The 23,824-nt window shown below is 32.0% G+C and overlaps 2 protein-coding genes across 3 annotated transcripts in view; one reads left to right on the top strand and one right to left on the bottom strand.

The window, feature by feature from the left end:
- LOC132741260 (AT-rich interactive domain-containing protein 3C-like) overlaps positions 1-1,345 on the bottom strand; it is a 36,330-nt gene extending 34,985 nt beyond the window's left edge. Inside the window, exon 1 of one of the 2 annotated variants that reach the window (XM_060729391.1) lies at positions 1,116-1,345. In XM_060729391.1, coding sequence (XP_060585374.1) covers positions 1,116-1,205 — 90 coding nt within the window. In that variant the 5' untranslated portion in view covers positions 1,206-1,345. The remainder of the gene's footprint in view (positions 1-1,115) is intronic. The other variant, XM_060729390.1, reaches the window with a different exon arrangement.
- A 220-nt stretch (positions 1,346-1,565) lies between these two features.
- The window catches only part of LOC132741261 (U3 small nucleolar RNA-associated protein 15 homolog), a 68,492-nt gene continuing 46,233 nt past the window's right edge, over positions 1,566-23,824 (top strand). The window contains 4 exon segments of the mRNA XM_060729392.1: positions 1,566-1,717; positions 6,453-6,545; positions 20,411-20,616; positions 21,418-21,541. Of these exon segments, the coding sequence (XP_060585375.1) occupies positions 1,625-1,717; positions 6,453-6,545; positions 20,411-20,616; positions 21,418-21,541 (516 nt within the window). The 5' untranslated portion in view covers positions 1,566-1,624.

The raw sequence follows: 23,824 nt of genomic DNA, 5'->3' as shown, positions 1-23,824 counted from the left end.
ATTCAGCAATATCAAATAGTTGCTAAATAATAGAATGGTTATACAAATTAATTCAGATTTCCATTGTGCACGCTAATTCAGTATTTATATTATTGCATATTATAGTTTTCAGCGCATAGACAATCAATTAATTCCATATATATAATATTTTTGTGAGTGAAAATACCATGTACTGTATGCGTCAAGTAAATTTTGTAATATCTCTTGCTGTTAAACAACAATACATTTTTTGTTTCGTGGAGTATTAAATTATATTGAAGATAGTTTTGACTTATATTTCAGAATTAATTGTCTGTAACTCAAATGTGATTATTAAACACAATAACTTTTATTCTTAATCAAAGGCATCCTATAAAATAAACTTTAAAATATTTTTTCGTCGTTATTTTATTTACATTAATGCACGTAAGTGTCATTAAAACATAAATGATACATTGTGTATGGAATGGCAGCAGGATTTCCAGTGCATGCCACAGAGACGATATTGCACAATAAATGTGTAAATGTATGAATTAAGTAATTAGCGCGTGATCTCGTGCACGGTAAGAGTAACTAATCACCAGCGTTAATTAAACGATTGTTTATGTTTATATCCTATCCAACAAAGAAACACTATCCTAACTGTAAACATTCATATGAGAATCGTCATATGGGACCACTTGAAATGCACATATATCCAGCTTTCACGCACACGTGAATGAAAATGTGTATTTATTATTTTTTTATTTAGTGTCTTAAGAGAACGAATCACTTAATGCAAACACCCTGTATTTCCTATCTTTAAGTATTAACACAAGATTTTTTTTTATATAAAATAATATTTATCAATTAATTTTCCCACTGTTTTCCATGTAATGTTTTATTTTATTTTTTAAATAAATGCTTAATCATTTTTTTTTTAATTTATCATTAAAATAATTTCTAAAAAACATAAGATAATTCCATGTAAAAAATGCAAGTGCGATTTAAATGCTATTTAACAACTCCAATTTAAATAGTGTAAAAAAGCTTACTATATGCAAATAAAAATCACTACCGTTGATTTTCGTCTATAATTTTATTTAAATGAATAAGTTTATCTATTTATTTATATTTTTCGAAATAAAAAATCTTACACTTGCAACACTTCCTGCCCCATCCAAACTATTGTCATCCCCGGACATTTTTCCTACTCCTAGAGACTTTTTTGAAAGATCAACAATCATGTATGCAGTAGATACCCGACACACGGCAAATGATTATAATATTTCGTTTTCTTTTACTTTATATCAATAGACTCAATAATCCAATCCAAATTCTTCAATTAATGGAATATGCACGTGACTGTTTTAACGAAAAATGAATTATCAACATGAACTATGACTTTTGATAGAATCTTTTGACTAACGCAAACGCTGCAGTTGTTTGCTCCGCCTTTTTGAGGCGGGGCGTAATATTCATATGTCCGTAGGTTATAGATTAAATCGATTATATGATATTGAGTATTTTTTAATTTATAACTTCAAAAATATCTTACTATAAATAATATGACGTTATAATTTATGCACAAAATTACCTTTTGGACATTACTGCAAATGCACTTCTATTAATCACTTTTATTTAGAGATTTTTAAATAAATACAAAATGGCGACCTCCTTTAAGAAAACAATCGTGAAAAATTACGCAAAAGTTGGCGAAAAAGTTACAAGTGATACAATATACTGGAAAAAATTACAGGTAATTAAACATGCCAGAGAAAATGTATTCATGGAGAAAGTTTGTTGACGTTGTTTTTGCCTAACGGTAACAAAAACAGTAAACAAATGTGCTCACGTTTTATGTTTGTCTGTACCCCACCCACCATCACTATACTATTTCGATGACAGAAAACTTAATGTTGCAAGATGATAGAGATAGTACATAGTTTCGTAAAGAAAATCCATTGCTGTTGTTGGGTCTGCAACGGGTAAGTCAGGCAAACAAATGAAATTAAAACGATTGACACAAAATTTTGATCTTTAAACCATTAACTAAGTAAACTCATTAAAAACATGTTGCAGGATAAACAATTGATCTAGTTGGTATCATCTACACGTTTGTGTAATGTCTTGATGGTACAGACATCGCAGGCTTGGGCTTTCATTTAGTAGGCAAAACCTAAGACTGTACGGAGAAGTAAGATAAAAATATTTTCATTAATTTTTTATTTTACATTTTATGTTTTAACAGCGTTTTTTTCTCTACTTTGGGAATGGTGCCGGTACCAGACTGATTGGGAAAAAATGCGTTATTTTGACTTAAATTGGGAAAAAAATTATGCAATTTTTTCAGCTACAAATAAGATAAGTCATCATGAATAAAGATAGCTAACAGTTTCCACTGTCCAGGTAGAACTATTGAGTGATGATTAATACGGGGAAGTCAAAGCCCGGGGCCGCGAAGCGGCTCCGGGATTTGGCTTGCCCGGCTATAGACTACACCTGTATATTTAAAAGAAAATCAAATAAAAAACAATTAAAAAATATATAGAATTCTATACCTATCAATAAAATTTTCAGTGTCAGTTCTAGTTAGGCGCGGCCATTTACAATGTAACTCAATGATAAAAGACGGTGTATTCCGATAACGGAACAAATCTCAACTTTTCGGATAAATAATAAACGTCGAGTGTTCCGAGTGAAAACAGAAGTGGTGTTTAAAATACCGAATGACACCTTTAAAACGGAAAAATGAAAGGACTTTTTAACGACTTCCCCGTTCATAGGCTTTGCCTAATTTCATATTATGAATATGTTGGATTTAAATGATTTCAGAGAAATCACTGGGCCTTGTGGAAATTTTGAACAGTCATTTTGGGAATTTAAACATAGGAAATTGGTAATTTTAATGTCTATTTTCTATTGGGAACAGTATGGTTTTAGGGTAGTTGTTATATAAAGAAAAAAAACACTTGTTTTAAAGATGCCATTTGGTATTTCATGCATCTCTTCTGTTTTCAATCTGAACACCTCAACGATTATCCCTAAGCCGAAAAGTTGTGATTGTTGCGTTTTCAGAATACCCTGCTGTTATCATTGAGTTACATTAATGAATTAAGATTATAATAAGATTGGTGGTGCCCGCCCCAACTAGTACTGACACTGAAAATTTTACTGATAGGTATGGAAAGCTATATATTATTTAATTGTTCTTATTTGATTACCTTTTAAATTTATTCATGTTGTTTTCTTGGTCCCAGCCTTTGACTTCCCTGTATAACCTCATCCATAGGAAAGAGTAGTTTTCTTTCATGCAGTTATGGGACCAAAATAGGGCCATATTCACAAAGCCATTGAAAGAGTGTCTAATTTTCTCAAACCGCATGCAGACAAAGAAGTGCCTTCTGTTATTTAATTTACTTTGTTTGATTTAAAAGGAGTACTTTGCATATGACATCATCGCAATAATTTGTATGGCAATGTAAAGAGTGTCAATAGATCATGTTAATGCCAGCTTAATGTATCTAGTTTTCGCAATGAAGAAATTCAGTTGTCTGCTGATAAAACAAAAGATTATAGCCCTCTGGACAACTTTGTTTAATATAAACATTTTGATCAAAATAACAATGAAGGTAAACAATATGAGCATGAACCCCCAGTAGAAACCGTAGCTGTGAGTAGTGAAAAAGTCGAAATTTCAAGTGGCTTTCTGCTCATTATTGGCTACGTAATGGTCACCAGTTTAGGGAGCATTCATCACCTTTTGAGGTATGTATTTTAACCTTTCCTAAGTAGAAACAAAGAGCTTACTTTCATCTATATTGATGAATTTAATCTGAATAGAGAGCTTATAGAAGGCAGGTTATTGTAATCATCTGCTTTCTCATGCATGATTATTAATTTTCTTGCACAAAGAACTCCTATACTTTGTTGCATTACTATGTACCTTTAGCAGTGGAATTGTGACACCTAAATTGTACAATATCTTATGGGCATAAAAGCCAGTGTTTTTTTTTCCTTTATATATAACTGATACTGGAAAACGGCACTGTTCCAAATACATGTAGAAAATAGACAGCAAATTCCCAATTCATGACTGATAAATTCCCAAAATATCACTCAAAAATCAGCAAATTTATAAGTAAACAAAAACAGTAATGGATGTTATATACGATAAAAACCAAGTATAACTACATTAGAGATATTCGTACCTAGTTCATTTCGTACTTTTGGTGTTTCACAGTCAAACATTATTTATGTACAATTGTTTTCAGAGTTTTTTTTCAACCTCAGGTAGCAAAAATAATCATTTAAGTTAATAATACTTGTTTTAAATTGTATATTATGCATAATTTTCATGTCTTCCTGGATAAAAGAAATTCCTAATGAATATTTTGCATCATATGAAAAATTCCCAATTTGAGTCGAACGGATGCTCTTTTCCCAATCTGTCCGGTACCGGCACCATTCCCAAAGCAGGGAAAAAAACACTGAAAGCATAATATACAATCATATCAATGTACCTGTTAAATACATTTTCATTTGCAAAGGAGATTTATTGTGTAAGATGCTGTTAATTAGAACTGCAGATCTATGCAGGGATGTTAGCAGCTTTTGTCATGCGGTGTAATACTGGTTAACGGAAACAGTTCCTGTGAGCAAGAGCACTTCTAGATCATTTGTCATACCAATGATTATTATGTGTTTGTAGTGAAATGAAATTAAATTTTAAAATGTGTGGTAATTAAATAGATCAGTCAACTCTTGTTACATGTAGCATTACAAGTGTGTACATGTTACCTGACAACTGAACATCAAATAATACTCAAGGAGTTCACTAGCCATGAAATCCTGAGGGTCATTTTGACTAAGTTTTACTTTTTACCGACTACATGGCCAAATCCCTAAAATTTAACAAAATTTGACCCTCCAGTTAAAATCCTGAGGGTCAAATCAGGTCTTTAAGAAATTTGAAGGGTCAAAGAGTCATTTCAAGGGTCAAACGGACACCCTGATACTTAAACAACAGCTTAATAGGGCTGTGATTGAATATTGCAATATCGATATATCATCAATATTTATCATCCGATACAGTATCGATAAACACTTTGAAATATCGATACAAGCTAAAATTTATTTATTTCTTTCAGTGCATAAACCTCTCTATTTAAGTCACTTTTTCCCAGTTTTCTTGGCTAACTTGAACTTTAAACTTCATTTTCAAATGTCAGTGGCAAAATAACAGAAAAAAACAACTTTTGTTAGTTTGTAGTATTTGTAATGTCTAAAACAAGCATGCATATCACCATGATCCCAATTTATAATGCATATTTAAATGTTTTTCATTGTACTTACTGTCAAAGTCTATATATCGATATATCGTCGATATTTGTCTCTGGATATATTGATACAAAATTTTCCATCAATGACAGACCTACAGCTTAACATTGAATATAACCATTTTTACTGTAAAGAATTTTCAAATATAGTTATAGATTTATAGTAATAATATCCAAGACTAGAAAAACAATTGAAACTTATAAAAGCTAAATTTGACCGCTCTGACTTATACCATGTAACATGTTTGTCCGGCATGTTTATGGACCAGTTGCATGGGATCCTACGATGTAGTGAGTGCAAGTGATCGTGGGAGACGTAAAGATAATAAATATTAGAATAATTTTTTAGCCGACCTCTGTCCCTCCATTGCCAGCTCCCAATGCAGTAGTTTTGTTTTGGTGCCAATATAGCAGGGATAAAATCACATGACCAACTTAAAGGTGGGGGTGGGGGAATTTAACTGAGATTATACTTCTATATCTGAATGTTCTCACAGCTTGGGGTCTTTACATAAAAAAGTTCCTCCTAGTCCTCTTTGGCCGGGAGTTACAATTTAGATTGGCATCATGCTTTAACCGTTACACAGTTTAAGGAATAGACCTGTCTTGTTTGTATATTTGTTCGTTGTTAGTTTTGTTAACCCATAACCCTCTAAATTTCTTAAATTGAATTTTCCAGCTTCCATTTAGGAGCTGTCCATTGCCAATTTTGAGAATATCAGGCTTCGAAATCATTCAAATGAAAACAGATATGTTTAATATGGGCAACTGATTCTAGCCATGCAACCAGTGCAGACCAAGTTCAGTCGGCTTATCTGATCATGGTCTGCACTCTTTGCTCTTCAGTGGATAGTTATTTTGAAATTTTCCTTAGAAAATGATGAATGACACGTCCATAAAAGGTATTTAGCGTGGTGAGGGTTACGACTTTATTCATTCAGGATCATTGAATGTCCAGCACTTTTAAGCGTTGAGAATTGAATACCGCTTTAGGGGGCGTGAGGGATGTTGCATTTTTTCATTATCCCTCTTATACAAACTCAATCAAACTGAGTCTGCAATTTTCATGTAATTTTGATGTTTTTAATGCTTCCGAGGATAACATTTTTTCCAGATATTAATCTTGTTGTATTTATATATTTTATATATTTTCAGACACCCATCATAAAGAAAGAGTATGGAGCCATCACTCACATTGACTTTAGCCCAGTGTCTCCATATGAGCTTGCAGTCACCAATTCTACACGGGTAAGATACAAAAAAATAATTTATTTATTTTGTTTACACTGTAACATGTATACCTGTAGGATAAATCTGGGCTTTGATGGAAGAGCTAAGTCCTTTTTAAGCCCCTCTTCTTATGACAAACTTTCACCACTACTTTATGTTGGTTTCACCACTGTTACATCTATGTATATATGCACATATGCAGCTTTTAGTTTACACTGCTGTATAATTTTTACAGCTTAATGCTATAGTTAACATTTTAAATTTTATATGGTACCCACTCCTATCCATTATTGATCCAGCTTGATTTTAAATTCTCAACACTTTTTGAGTCTCTACTACACTTTTAGGCAAATTATCACATGACATGCAAAGAGTTTTTTACAGCGAAGCATATTTTCTAGTTTTAAATTATGATTTAATAGTTGATTGTCTTATAAGGGGCTTCATTAGCCACAAGGTGATGTTCAATGACTTCAAATCACTTTCCCTTCCACGAAAATAATGTGGGTAAGAATCTGACTATGGGCGTTTGATTCCGCTATACAGTTACCTTATACAACAAGATCAGTGGTTCTACTCATTCACTTTTTACATACGTACATAATTTGGAAAAATATCCCTAAAAATGGTGAATGGTTTAGTCCAGTGTAAAAGATGGTCAAGTCCATTTCAGATTCAATGTATTTAGCGTGGTAAGGGTTCCTCCTGGGCCCCTTGCCACTGGTTCTTGTTGCTGAGTCATGTAGGGGCTGCGTTCATTGAACGCCCCATTTCCTTGTTGATCTTGTTTATTATATATTAAGATAGTGCATGCGATTCTCTTGTTTTAACAGCTAATGAGAAACTTAATCGAGGGTTCCCTGTAAAACAGTCGTATCTCATTAACTTTTTACATTGATAATTTACTCTATTAAATTGTCAGGATGGTTTGTTGACTTAGAGAGTACATTTAGTTAGTCTCTAGACATTTAGAACGATCCATGCGTTTATACATAACGTATAATATTTGTTATAAATAACTGAATTATAATTGGACTTTTTGATTCGAAAAGTAACGCCACTTTCTTCTGTTGATGCTATTGATTCACGTTGTTATAAATTACTGTATATCATTCATAAAAGCATAAATATTTAATGCGCTTAAATTTTTATCGGTGCTCAAAGGGACCCCTTCGGTATGCATGATTTTCCTTTCATTTAAAAATGATTTTATAAGCATGTAAATAAATTATACATGCAGTAATTGCTGTTAATTTCATATTTGTTATAAGCCCGAAAAATTTTTGGTGTATTTTGTTTTTATTGTTTGTTATAAATGTCATAATACGGCACCATACATCAGATTATTCATGTACATGCCATATTTATCGTTTTTTGTTTAACTCAATGCAATTGTGTATTAAGCGTATCTAATATTGTGACTGAAGGAAGAAAAAATATTTCAAAGGAAGAAAAGAGAAAAGTTTGTCTATGGGGACTGTTACATCTATTACGTTTAAATATTCAACAGTCATTTTATTTCTGGACAAATACTCATTAATTTGTATTTCACATGTAATTAGAACATTTAATCGAACTCGTGGGTTGATAAATGCGTTTCAATGGGTCTTTTCATCTACATATTGTCGTTAGAGCGTTGAATATTAAAAAAAACCAATGTTTGTAATATCCGAGTGTGAAATTATTCCTGTATGTCCTAAGCCCAGTCATACCCTAGTTGACTTTGAACTAGCTCTGAACTAACTTGAGGAAGTTTTAAATCAAGTTTAGATGGTAACAAAGTTTTCATAACAAGTTTTAAAAATATTATCCCAGTATTCTCAATACTAATTATCAAAATCTAAAAAAGTTTTGTGAGGACATCATTTTTCAGCTTAAAGAAAAGAGAGAGCAATTCCTTGTGTGCAAGTTTTTAGGCATTTGCTTGAAATTCAGATTTTTATCCCCCGCCGAAAATTTTCGGCGGAGGATATAGAAATAGTCTCCGTCCGTCCGACCTTCCGTCCTTCCGTCCGTCCGTCCTTCCGTCCGACATCTTTGTCCAGAGCATATCTCTAAAAGTATTTGAGTTATCAACTTGAAACTTCATAGGTGGATAGACCTCATTGAGGAGGAGTGCAGTGCACAAGAATGATAACTCTACCTTGCATGATTTTTGAGTTATTGCCCTTTGTTATTTTTCAAAATTGATTTTTGTCCAGAGCATAACTCCAAAAGCCTATGAGATATTAACATGAAACTTCATAGGTGCATAGATCTCACTCAAGAGGTGTGCAGTGCACATGAATGATAACTCTACCTTTCATAATTTTTGAGTTATTGCCCTTTGTTATTTTTCATACCTAATTTTTCACCTGAGTGGGTCATAACTCAAAAAGTGTTTGAGATATCAACATGAAATGTCATAGGTGGATAGATCTTATTGAGGAGGAATGTTATATGTGGATAGACCTCATTGAGGAGGAGTGCAGTGCATAAGAATGATAACTCTACCTTGCATGATTTTTGAGTTATTACCCTTTGTTATTTTTCAAAATTGATTTTTGTCCAGAGCATAACTCCAAAAGCCTATGAGATATTAACATGAAACTTCATAGGTGCATAGATCTCACTCAGGAGGTGTGCAGTGCACATGAATGATAACTCTACCTTTCATAATTTTTGAGTTATTGCCCTTTGTTATTTTTCATACCTAATTTTTCACCTGAGTGGAGCATAACTCAAAAAGTGTGTGAGATATCAACATGAAATGTCTTAGTTGGATAGATCTTATTGAGGAGGAATGTTGTGCGCAAGAATGATAACTCTTCCCTATACAATTTTTGAGTTATTGCCCTTTGTTTTTTTTATGCTATTTTGTCCAGAGCTTATCTCAAAAAGTATTTGATGTATCAACTTGAAACTTCAAAGGCGGATGGATCTCATTGAGGAGGAGTGCAGTGCTTAAGAATGATAACTCTACCCTGCATTATTTTTGAGTTATTGCCCTTTGTTATTTTCAGCCATCAGTATTCACATAGGTTTCAAAGCTGTAATCACTATAGCCATCAGTTTTCATTACCAAAAGACCTCTTAAAATAGAATTATTCTGTTCTACTACATATACATTCTTCCAATGAGCAAACACATTCGGCGGGGGATGGCCATGTTGACATGGCTCTTGTTTTTCTACTCTTGAAAAGCTCTGTTTTTTTTATATAAAACCAATTGAAATAATACTAAGTGCAGGGTTTTCAGGTTTTCTGAAATTTTTAACTTGCACCAATGCTATAATTGTGCTTACGGTACCCATATGTTAATGTCACACTTTGGTAAAAGTTTTATTTGTTAGGAAGTTGGTATCTCCAAAACTACTGAAGGGAATCGGTTGAAACTTTATTTGTCAAAATCTTGTGAAATCAGAATGTTTCAACTATATGAATTACTAAATGCCAGGGGAGATAATTTTAGTTATTCCAGACTACATTTTTTCCACATTTTAGTTATTCCAGACTACATTTTATAATATACTAAAATTTAAAGAAAGGTGAAAACATTCAAGATCCAAATGATATTAACATGTTATATGCTTTTTAAGACTGCTTTTGCATATTTCTACTGCTTTACTAAAAATTTCCAAAATTTTCATGAAAATTAACATGAATCTGGAGGCGAGCTGCTTTAAAAGTTCTCCAACCATTACAATACTCGTTAAATTTCCACGAGCCAGACGAGAATCGTTTCAATTAAAACAATAGGTTGCGATTTAAAGTCGTGGTCTGCTGGAGGGGGGCAGGGTGGGGGTGGCTACTGAATCTAACCATGTGGCAAGTGACCAAGATTAGCTGGCATATCAAGGGTGTCTTATCATAGGCTGGACTGTTCGACTGTCAGTCAGGACTTATTTTGAAAATATTTCCCTAAAAGTTTTCAATGTTTTTGTCCGTATTGAAAGACAGACAAGTCAAGATGTCAACTTTAAGATGTCAAGGTTGCAATTTAAAATTAGATGCCCTAGATTAGTCAGCTTAATTGAATTGTTTAACAAGAAAAAGTGAATTATTGAATTTGCTCAAATTTTTTTCTAAAATTCTGTTTTTTCTTTCTGTTTATATTAGGCTGGTGTAAAAGGAGATGTTACAAGTAATAAATTTTTACTACATTATTTAGATTACTGCATGAATTTTTCATGGCGAATGCTAGATTTAGATTTGTAAATCAGACCCGCGTAGCAGTTCAATGTTTAATTTTGCCTGAGATATAAGCCAGTGTGGGTATATTATATATTTGAGTAGATCCAAACACTTAATTCCCAATAGTTTAAGTACACAGTGCTTCTTTGCCCATTTATTAATTACCGGGTGGTAAAGTACATGTTTATTTTGTGTCATTTTTTCGTATAGATGCTTGTTACTACATAGAATCAAACATTTGAGAGATTGTGATTAGAAATATTTACCGTAGAGACAAAAGTCAATGAAGTTGACGCATACTTGGCTTCGCGTATTTTGTTATGGAATATGCCATAAATATCCATTATTTTGATTACCCCTTGATGCGAAAACACCGTAGTTTGAATATGTAAGCAAGTTAGTTCCGTTTTATTTCATCTTCATCATAACAGATATATGCAGAATTATTATTTAGTGCTGTCAAAAGCCTAAGTGCTTCGCTATTTTAGATTAAGTTTTGTAATCACTGTAAAAAATGTAAAGAAAATTGCAGAAATTTATTTTTTTTCTCCCCGAATTTCTGGAAAAAAAAATTCAGAAAATAAGGCTCAAAACAAAGATTTAAATAGATTAGTTGTTTTTGCTACTTGTCATAAAAATATTTCTCGCGCATGATCTAAGGGAAAGCTGAATAATCCCTCATAAACCACGGCAAGATTTTATTTCGTAAAATCATTTAATTTTCCTGCTATTAATTTTGAACTTTTGGCTTAAATTGAAGTTTCTTACAGTGTGATGTCTTTACACAGAACTAATATTTAATTATACGTATTTTTAGATGAAATAAACGAAAATTTTGTTAATTTAAAAGATGCTGTTCATAAGGTTGGTAGTGCAAAACAGTGAAAGATCCTGTAACTCAATTTTTTTATGGTTTTATATAAAAAATATAATGCTCAAATGAAGATTTATCAATATTGTGAGTTTCAAAAAGCCTTATTTGTAAAGATATTACCGAATTTACATTTTATGTTAATAAAGGGAGGTAATTAGAAATAAATTTTCTATAAAGTTTAAGTCAAATATTTCAATAAGAAATAAAATGCATTTATTTTAATGATTACATATAATGTAGACAAATGTTTGCAGTACATATTTTACATATAATTCGGTGTTTGAAAATTGTTTGAAAAGCATACATATATACATATATAAAATTTCACTTAAGTGTGGTAACAACCTTAATTACAACATAAAGGATCTTTAAGGTCACTGACCTCAAATTACTTACACACAACTCTATCAGTCTGATAGTTTGAATCCCAACGGAGACGTAAAATCCTGTTGTATATCTTGGGAAAGCTTACAGAAGATCTGTGGTTCTAATTTAAATGCAAAAGACATTGGTTCAGTTGAAATTTAAAAAAAAAAATCTGTTACGAAAAAAAGAAAACGCAAAACTTTTTTTTTGTTTTTTAAATGAGATTTCTTTAAGTTGATTATAGACCTACATGTCTGTAAAAGGTAGGTAATTTGATAGAATTAAAAGTGAAGAGTTTCAGACGATTACGTAGGATTTTCGTTTAAGCCCACTGGAAAGAATGTGGCAGAATTTTCCACCTATTAGATTGATTGCCGCTGTAATAATGTCTGTATTTTTGCAACAATATTGGGATACGAGGACTTGAATTAAATTACCAACTTCGAAGGAGCTAATGGTATATTCATTACTTCACAGATTCATTAGATCTATTGCCAAATTAGGGAAATCATTTGTTTTAATAATTTCGGCACAACTGACAGGTTTTGCTTACAGTGTGTGCGAAGGTCTATTTTGTATGAATAATAGACGAGTAATTAGGCTCCCCGTTTAAACTAGATGATCTTTATGTTCGTCTAATTCATTTTATAGTGCTTCGCAAATGAATCTTCATTGGAAAGATTAGATTTGGCCTATTATAGGAGTTGTTATTGATCTGCAGAAATCATTTGCGATAACCTCCGATACCCCTCGTACATTATTTCAATTTAACAGTTCTGTGTGTCTTTTCTGTTTATATTTCAATTTACAAATTTAGTGTCTCTTTTCTGTTTATATTTATTAAAGAATTGAAATTTTGCCTTTCCGTAGATTTTGTCTGATTTACGTTTGAACTTCTATATTTTGTTTAAAAGATTTTGGACAAATTTTTCTCAACAGCATCGTCAATTACCATGTCCGTCTGCTGTGTAGTCTGCTTTATTTGTGTTTATTCTAAATATTCTTAGCAGTTTTTCTGACGAAAAAAAAATTCAACTTTTTGTCTGAGACGTCATTCATAAATATAATATGATTGATATGTGAGAGTGAAAAAACTGCATTATACGTAAAAAAGAAAATAATTTATCATGAACAAAAAATTGTGTGTAATTAATTATCTGTATTATTCATTTTTTTTATTCGATCGCTTAAAAAAACTTGGTCTGAAAATGAAATCAGTCGTATCTGGGTTTCATGTGTAGTAAGAAAATTCTGTAACGGCACTTTGGATCGGCACCTCCGGGGAAAAAGACGAGCCGAGCAAGATACTCCGGTATTAAAACAACAGAAGTTTCACCGTCCATTGAGATTTCCCCGAATTCTTCCCTTATCACTATCAATTTAATTATAGGCTATGAAATGTGTTATAAGAATTAATTTTCTCCCTTATGTTTCACTATTGATGTAATTAATTAAGCGGCTTTTTATCATCGAGAAAGACTTCTTGAGAAGATGTTAGAAAATGATAGTTTTAACATCTGGATTATAATTCAAATTTTGTTCAGTTGTAGACATGGAAATTTTTGTGTAACTGTGGATCTTTCATTACTACATGTATTAACAATTATCATTAATTTGTCATTTGTTTAGTGTATACTAATTTATTTTAGTTTGTGTTAAAAGCTTTAAGCTTATTGAAACACTCTGGGATTCATTCCTGGTGCCAACCAGTGTTAAGCAGAGTCTGTCATTGTCCCCCTTGCTTAGCTCAATAAGGAGAGCATCAAATGAGTGATTGTTCAAGGTTGGCAGGTTCGATCCTCAGGGCGAGGGCAATTTCTCCATAACAATTAATCTAGGCCATTGAGTCTGATGATCATTTGCCTGACTCTAAATGGGGCGTCCGTGGCCGAGTGGTTAAGGTCATTGACTTATAACCACTTACCCCTCACTGCTGTGGGTTGGAATCCGGACGGGGACTTTGGATTCTTTCATGTGAGGAAGCTATCCAGCTTCCTTGCGGCACGTCGGTGATTCTACTAAGGTGGCTGTTCGTGCCTGAAATAATGCATGGAAGGGCAACTGAGGTCTTTCTCCACCAGTAAATCTGGAATGTCGCCATATGACCTATATGTGTCGATGTGATGTAAAACCTAATTAAACAAACAAAACATACTGACTCTAACTGCTGATTTAGAAATCTTGTGGGATAAGTAGTCGGTCACTTGCTGAGAAATCGGTAATTACTGGCCTAGTTATCCAATGACAAACTTTGTTTTCAGACTTTTCTGAGCTCAATATTTTTTATCAAACTTGCCTGTATAACTTTTGGAGCAGTTCAATAGTATGATACATTTGTAAGAATATAAAAATTATCAAACAACTTGAGCCTGTTTTGGCAATTGCTAAAATTTCTTTTTTTTTGGGGGGGGGGGGGGGAATTATCAAAGATTAGATTGGGAATTTTCAACAATTTTTTTGGTTTTTCAATTAGGAAAAAGGCTTTTATTCACCCCCAAAAAATCATATCATATTCATAGGTCTAATTGTGCTCATTTCTTGCACATGTTTTATATACATTAACAGAGGCCTGTGTTTTTAATACCATAGTGATATTATATTGTCATTATTTGTTAGTTTAAGTTATTAAAAAATTCCCGACTGTCAATTAAAATGGTATAACTATGATAATTTATAAATTTTACACCATCTTCTATGTCGTTTTTGGGATGATTTTGTCATTCTTGTAAATTCTTGTAAATAAAACAAGAAAAAGTTTGTTCTAAATGTAAATTAATATTCAAGATGGCCGCTGAGTCACCAATCTATATTACAGGCACGTGTAGGGATTCAGAATTTATGCTTTTATGATTAAAACGGTTAAGATACATTTTTCGATTCATGCTAACAAATAAATCAAAGTGCTGCAGCACTGAATGCGACGGACATGCAACCGGAGAGACATATTAAGGCTTCTTTTAGAAAAAAAAAAACGAAAAAAAAAACGAAAAAAAAACCACAAAATATATAACAGAGAATATTTGTTCCATACAAGTTCGAGATTTGTAGAGCAATATATTTTGTGTCCCAAATTGATATAATTCAGATTTTCTACTTTCAAGCACTTAAATACAGAATGAAATTTATGCCTAAAAACTCTGGTCAAACTTGTAAATCAGTGTCCTTATCGATTTATTCTAAGAAATGATATGTAAATAGAAAAAAAACGAAATATTTCTAGAATAAATCCAGGCAAATAAACTTCAAACATAATACATTATACATTTGAGAATGCTATTTAGAATTGCTTCGTGTTATATCATAGTGGGCATACAGACAATAAAATATAAGTCATTTGTATTTTTATTTCTCTTGGATATGTCTCATTAAAAAAAAATTGGTTAAAATCATCAGCAATTAATAGTGTATTCCTTAGATTTTTTTTATTTACAAGGTAAAGATGTAGAGGCCAGAGCACATCGTTTTTATTTTAATTTAAATGTCACTTAAGCACTACAGTGTTTAGTTGTCCTTTTCAACTTCACACTAAATTCCATTTTCAACTTGTTTGCTTCTTACAATTGTATAGCATTTCTAAAAGTATTGCATTACAATCCGCTGGTTTATTGTATACATTGCTTGCAATGTATACAGAGTTATAAGCTATATCAGGTTTAATGCATTACCGAACAACATCCACTCCCGGATAAAAACCGCTATAGAAACTAGTTCTTCATTCTGCAGTAACGTTACATTCCGACTACATATCATTATAATAGTGTTTTGCAAAGTTGTTTAAATGCTTTGAAATTTCCAAATCGTTCATTTTCAGGAAATAATAGACTCTACATTCCTTTAAAGAAAACAAAAAATAACAGTTCATTGATAAAATCGTAGTTTATACCTACGCGTTAAACTTCGCATATACGCATGCGCTTGCTAGCATGAATGAATACATCGTAAATATAGTAAAGTCGTCAGCGCTTATGCTAAAACAATACAAAATAAGCTTTTTTTAAACCGCTAGTGTGTTGTGATTAAATGTCCGATTTTAAAATGTATTACACCAATAGAAAGCTTTGGATCTTAGCTTCATCACAATGTAAACTTCAATACATCTTTTGACTCCAAAGTATTTAAATTAACTGTTAAACCTACCATATGTCAGACCATTTTACATGCGATTTATACAGTGAGATACGCAATGATAAGAATAGCCTGTCGTCTGCTAGTTCTAAAAGTGTATATCGGTGTATTATATAAATGGGAGATAGATATTAAATCAAATAAAATTCCCGATTTACATTTATGCAATAAAATTGCACTAAAATGTTTTACAAAATAAGTATGGAGCACCGTCACAAAATTTACCAGCGTATACCGGAAAATGTTTTTTTTTTTTTTTTTTTTTTTTTAAACTGGCAATTATCGTGACTTCGAAAAATAAAAATTACGTAAGCTATTCTTTTGAATACCTTTTTTACACATGATTTTCCTTTCACTTTTGTATGCCTTAGATTTTTGAAAAGAAATATGTTTCGAAATTCAGCGAAGATTGCCGGATTCAGTACGGGTAAAAATAAAGATTCGGCCGCTCGACCGTTCGACCCATTACAATTCGTCGAACTTGGGATATTGACGTATGGAGCTAAATATGCATATGTGGCAAGATTCGACGAGAAGAAATAATCATTTGAAACTGTAAATCAGTGTAAGCATTAAGAAATAAATACATTATGTTATTTTTATCTGCTTATATTAATTGCCGAAAAACACCAAAAAAAATACCGAAAAACACTTAAAATACAAAGAAATATTACTTCAGCAATATAAACCATTTTTGATGGTTATTTGATGAAATTGGTTTTTGTCGGTTATTTGATGAAATGGGTTCAATAATATCAGTTTTAAATCGATGATATATACAATTGGTATAATTCCAACAAAATAAGTTTTATCTACTTTTTTCTACCCTTTAAATGATTAAAATTTACTTTCTTTTGCAACCAGTGTAAATTAGAGAATGATTCTATTCTGTATCAAATGCGATATGAAAGTGTTTTTCGGCAAAGTTACAGTCTAGCGTCAAAAAAACATGGAAAAGCCGGAAAACACATTTTTACGGGCATTAAAATAGTCGTAGTTAAAACAAGAGCCGCTATTTTTTTTCCAACCTTTTAAATGAATAACTATTACTTTCTTTTGTTACCAATGTAAAATGTCAGTGATGTTTATATTTTTATAAATACAGCATGAAAGTGTTTTTCGGCTACGTATCGGTCTAGCGTCAAAATAATGGAAAAGCCCAAAATAATAAAAAAAAAAAAAACAAAACACATTTTACTTGCGATGAAATGGGCATTTCAAAAATAGAACTATTAAATAAAATTTTAACCGTCTAAATGAATGATAATAACATTATAATTTATGTGTAAGAAATGTAAAATATCAGTAATATTTTTGTAATAAACATTGTATGAAATTGTTTATCGGCTATGATACTGCCTAGCGTCAAAAACATAGAAAAAATAAATAAACAAACAACACATTTTACTTGCAATAAAATACTAGATATATTTTTAAAAAAAAATGCTGCTAAATATATTTTCAATCGTTTAAATGAATAACTATGACATAGAATTTATTACCTTTGTAAAATGTCAGTTATTTTTTGTAATAAGTACAGTATGAAAAAGTCAGTGGTGAAACTTATAGGTTGGCTAGCTCAGGGTGAGGTTAGCCTGGTTTCCAGTCTGTCGATTTTTTGTTATGTTTCTGTTTGGCAAAATCGACACTATCAAACGACGAACGAATACGGAATATTAAGCGCATATGTTATGAACAAAAAAATGTTATAAATAAGCAAAAGCTATCAACGCCTGAATCCTAGGCTAGGTGAGGTTTTAGATTGTTGAATGTCGGCCATCCATCTTATGTCAACTCTGGTCTGTCCACATTTAGCATCGTCGGATACCCACGGCCGAACCATTTACATTTATCAGTTAGGTATCAACCACGTGTATCCGATGCTGACATTACAGTTGTTAACAATCTGATGGTCATTTAGTTTGTTAACACTCTACTGGTCACCCTTTGTCCCAATTGTCAAACAACATCGTAAGAATGTGTGTGACAGGTGTTGCTCGAGTTTGAACATGGATCACCTTGGTTGAAAATCAGAAGTATGTCACAGTAGTCAAAAAATAGAAAAAAAAAATGTTTTAGCTCAATGGTTCATCTAAAGTTAAGAAGTTGGTAACACAACCTGATTATGGAAAAACCCTTGCAATATAAATGGATTTCTTGGAAAGGTTGTTCATGAAGACTATATGTAACAATTATTGAATAATGAAAATATTACAGAACATTTGAATTGTTGTGATTATAGATTTCATTTTTATTAATTAACGATAAAGTAATGCATTTGAAAATTAATGTGTAGAGATTAATACAACACACCAGAATATATTTATTAATGCATCAAAGTACAGTACATAGATATACTGTAATTTGGTAATTAAGTCTTGTAGGATGATTCAATTAATTGACTTTGTATAGAGATCAAACCAGATCATGTATTTTATCAGATAGCATCACTGGAAACTCAATATGACTGTTTCAATATTCTATACTGCAGTCCATTTAACGGGTGTTTCAAAAAATGATTTCTTTATTGCTCATCTATCAGCTTGTCCTAGCAATACACAGATGGAACATTACATCTTCCTTAACTCATAAATAACTTTTGAAGAAAAAAGCCTTGGTGCATGTGAATCACTTGTTAGGGACATTGATCTTGGTCAGAAGATGATCCCTATTGTTTTCGAGGTCAGTAGGTTAAAATCAACATGGCTTTGATGTCAAAAATGGATTATATTATCAAGCAATGTATACTTCAGTACTTTCAGTGCTTTGATTAATTACATGTTTAATGTGTACTTCCTAATCGCCTGTCCAAAAATCAGAACAGGTGATGCAGAATCTATTTTTAGAATAGCGAAGGTTAACTCATATCGTGACCTAGTTAAATATGTAAACAAACCACAAGAATCGGAAGTAGAACTGATATTATAACTTCCTTACCATGAAAGACTACATGGCGGTAAAGTGTCTTACATGCATTTTCAAAAATAGATATTTATACTAGCCATTGTACTGTATCTAATATATTAATAACTGCTGAATATTCAGCTAAACCCGCGGTATGAGTCACGAAAATAGTTCTGCTTTTATTAATGCGCGAGGTATCCTAGAGTCACGAAAAACTTTTGATTTGTTAATAATAATGTTTTGTATAATGTAGAAATATTTATTTCCTACTAATAATGTCTTGGAACTCAGAGGTTACACCTTTATTGTAGTATAATTTGCTGTCCTACTTTTTCGACAGCGGTAAATCGTTTCAGCAGTAATTTGCATATTGCGCAATAATACTACGGGACTACAACGTTTTTATCAATAATATACGTTCATATTTTAACTTGGATAACTTAATTTGAAATTGAAAAGGCTAAATATGGAAGACATTAAGATATCCAGACAAAGTATGGGAGTTTTGAAGGATCAAATTCATGTACTATTTCTTGGGCTGTTAATTGGTTTAGGACACATTGCGCGAGTGTAGCCAACGAAATCCCATGTGTAGATGACTTAGCTCTGAACGCGCCTGAGGGCGCGTCCGTCGCAAAAAGACGAAACCTTTCTATGCTAAATTTCTCTAATACTTTTCTCTAATACCTTTGTCCTGTTTTGAATTGAAGAAAGCTCATAGTTGATAGGGCTTTCATTGATGGAAAAATTGGTATTGGTATATAGAAAACCAAGTTTCAGTACTATACGTGTCTGACCATCGACATATGATATACCTGTCTGACCATTGATATATGATATACATGTCTGACCATTGATATATGAACAGACATCGCGGCTGAATTTCCATTTATCAAAGTAAGCGAAGCTGGAAAAGATATATGAGTAAGCATGAGGTTTTATAAGAAGTAACTATTTTGCATTTGATATCAAGTATGGATATACTTAAGAAATCAATATAGAAATAAATAAGAATACATTTAGGGACTTTAAGGTGGATTTGTTAATCATTGTAAAAGCAATGGACAAGTCAATACCTATGGTGTCCTGAAATGGACTTTTCCCAAAGTAACTTTGAATTAGTATAAACTGTTAAGCGTTGATTAAGAAACTGAGACAGCTTTAAATTGATTTTGCATTCAGTAAAATGCGTTCTGATTGGTTTAAAATATTTGGCAATCGATTGTATGCATTCTGGTAGGTTGAAACTGTTTGCATATAATAACATGCATTTTGATAGGTTGGAAATATTTGGCAAACAGTTATATGCATTCTGATTGGTTGAAAATGTTTGGCAAATAATTATCTGCATTCTGATTAGTCGAATTTATTTGGTTAACATTAATCTGCATTCTGATTGGTTAAAAGTATTTGACAAACAATATTATATATTATATTTTCAGGTCCAGATATACAGCTCCACTTCATTACAGATTCATAAGACATTAAGTCGATTTAAAGAACTAGCGTACTGTGGTAGTTTCCGTAGCGATGGTCGCTTGATGGTTGCCGGGGGTGATGAAGGTCATATCAGATTATTCGATATTCAAGGACGAAAAAATTTAAAAAGAATTTTTTAAAGGACAAAAAGGGGAAAGATTGTTTAAAAGTAATAGCCCTTTTTGTTTTGGGCCTTTAATAATTTTTTTCTTAAAAAAATTTTAAACTCGGGAAATTTTATTTAAAACCCTTGTCCGTCTCCCCTCCCTCCATTGGGGAAGGATCTGTTTTAGTAACCCAAAGGGCTCGTTGGTTTACCCCTTGGGGTAGGGTTATGGTTAGGATTTTTTATAGTTTTTCACCCAAAAAAACCCTTTTAAATGACATGCCCATCTTTCGAACAGAACAAAAAATTTTCTTTTCCTTTTTTAAGGGGGAAAAATTTTTAAAAAAATTTGTACTGACTGCATGAATAGCAAACAGTGCAGATCACGTTTGGTCAGAACTGATATGCCAGCTGATCTTGGTTTTCACTGGTCACATGGGTACAATCTGTAGCTACCAGCAGGCTAAGGGTCGTAAGTCAGTTACTATCATGGTTAGTATCTTAAAGGGGAAAGATCGATAATTATGTGTTTTTAAAGCAGCATGTCTCTAGATTTATGCTAATTTTCATGAAAATTTTGAAAATTCATTTTAAAGTAAAAATATTGTGAAGCGAACAAAGAAAGTAATTAACACATTACATACAGCACTAATGTAATTTACCAAAAAGAGGTAAAAATATACAAAAATAGCTTCTATTATGTTTACAACATTTGCAGGAAAATAACTACATGTTATTTTGTTAAATTTCATCTTTGACAAATTGCTGTAAATTTTATCTCAAAATTTCATGAAATTTTATCATTTATCACTTGAGAATTTCTGAGGATGTTTGTAATACTGTTTTCTCTTTACCTTCTTACAGTGCAGTCCATGTGTCCAAGTTTTTATCAAGTAATGTACAAGTTTTATCGGGATCTGACGACAACACAGTCAAAGTTTGGGACATCCCCACGGAGAAAGATCTTGTCACCTATACTGACCATACTGTAAGTTTGTTATATTTTATTTAACTATTGACAGAAGCTGAATTTAACAGGAATTCATATATTGACAGACATTGAATTTGACATGCATTTCAATATAATGACAGACTTTGTATATTGACAGACTTTGAATTTAACAGGCATTCATATATTGACAGACGTTGAATTTAACATGCATTTTAATATATTGACAGACTTTGTATATTGACAGACTTTGAATTTAACAGGCATTCATATATTGACAGACGTTGAATTTGACATGCATTTTAATATATTGACAGATGTTGTATATTGACTCTTGTTGAATTTAACAGGCATTCATATATCGACAGACATTGAATTTAATAGGCTTTCAAATATTGACAGACATTGAATTTAACAGGCATTCAAATATTGGCAGATTTGAATTTACATGCTTTCAAATATTGACAGGCATTGAATTTAACAGGCTTTCAAATATTGACAGACATTGAATTTAACAGGCATTCATTATATTGATGAAGGTATTGAATTTGTTGATGGCCAATGAATTTTAACAGGCATTTTAAATTGTCACCTAAGTGCAGCAATGGGCGTTAACTCCTATTGTTTCACTTATAACAGGTGTTATCTTGCACTAATGCGAACAAATGCGCCAGACAGATAATTTTAAGTATAAATTTGCATTCATACTTGCAACACGCATGTACCTTTAAAATAAATTTTACTGAAATTAGTGGTACCAAGGCTTTTTTTGATGAAGCTACCATGCCGTTAATTTTTAGGCAAAAATTATGCGGTATATTTGCAAAATGGGAAGAAAAAACTTGATGTAAATTCAATTTTGTGGGAAAACTTCATGATTTTAAATAATTTTTCTTTGGGGAAGCCATCATTAAACAACTCAAAAAAAGAAATCCTGGGTACCTTTATAACTGAGCTACAAGAGAAAAAAAGATTTTTTTTGTTTTTGGACGAATCGTGATTAATTTGTATACTTGTAGTATTTAACAGGTTTAGGGAGGTAGTTAATACTGACGGTGCTTTGCCTCGCTCGAGATCAGTTTCTTTGTGCCCATTTTTAACAAAACAAAGGCAAAATTTGTTAAAATTTCATCCAAAATTCTTTGCTTTTACAGGGTAAAATTTATTTTCACCCATAGACTATTGTGAAAACCAATTTTATTTTGCTTTTGACAAAAGATTTTTGGATTTTAATATTTTCTGGGGATATTTGGAAGCTTTTATGTTGCGAAAAAACAAACAGGCGATGTCTACATCGGAATTTCTTTATTGATATGAGAGACTAGTGTCATAAATGAGGAAAAATGTAAAAAAGATATATATATTTTTTTTAGATTTACATCGTCTCTTTTTGTCTTTATTATGTAAAGTTATTTTAAAGCAGAATAGGACGGGGGAGTCAGGAACGAACAATATCATGTTACGATAAAAAATTTGTTGAAAAGATATTTTTATGGTATTTTGGTGAAAATCTTCAGATCAGATAAAATATTTTTTTTATACACGTAAATATTTTGAAATTATCAGATTTTGTTTGGTTTTGTGTGTATTTTGAATATTTCACACCCAGTAGGAAGTAGTTATTATGTGAATTTTCATTCTTTTATTTGTAATTGTCAAAGTGACTGTGAAACGTAGACAAGATCCATTTTAAATGCATAAATATGCTTCTGTATTTCTTATTATCCTGTTGATTGTCATAAAAAGACTTGTCCATCTTTCAGACTGGACAAAATCATTAAAATTTCAAAATATATACCGACTGTGTACCGAACAGTGCCGGCAGATCTTGGCCTTCGCAGATAGTCTGCTGTCAGCAGACTTGGAGCTTAGTGCGTCATATTAGTCCAAGAAAATAATGTGTTTCCCTTGAGTCAGACTAAAAGAAGTGTTGGAGCACCAAACTAAATACTGTATTCCGGTATATACCGGACAAGGCACTTGAATGATTAATGCTAAAGTATCGCCTGTCCACGGGCCAAAATGAACTTGAAGTCATTTGAATTGTCTCTTCACACCGATTTATACTCGGTAATGAATGAAAAATACCCGGTATAAGAAATGGCAAAAAAAAGTGATATTTTACTAGACCAAATTTAACTTTACCCTCAAAGAGTATAATTATTATGAACTTAGGGTGTTTCATTCTAAATAAGGTAAAATCATTTAGCCTGCTAAAATTCTGGTTCGAGTGCATTGTTTGTGTAGGCTGGTATTGGTCTGTGCCAGTGGCGTGGGTAGAATCTGTTTGTGCCAGCATGTTAAGGGTTAAAAGTGAATATA

This window comes from Ruditapes philippinarum, unplaced genomic scaffold (assembly GCF_026571515.1).
Source record: "Ruditapes philippinarum isolate M1 unplaced genomic scaffold, ASM2657151v2 ctg1593_1_1_1_1, whole genome shotgun sequence".
Lineage (NCBI taxonomy): Eukaryota > Metazoa > Mollusca > Bivalvia > Venerida > Veneridae > Ruditapes > Ruditapes philippinarum.
Note: the sequence above shows the minus strand (reverse complement) of the source record. Positions and strands in the feature narration are given on the sequence as shown.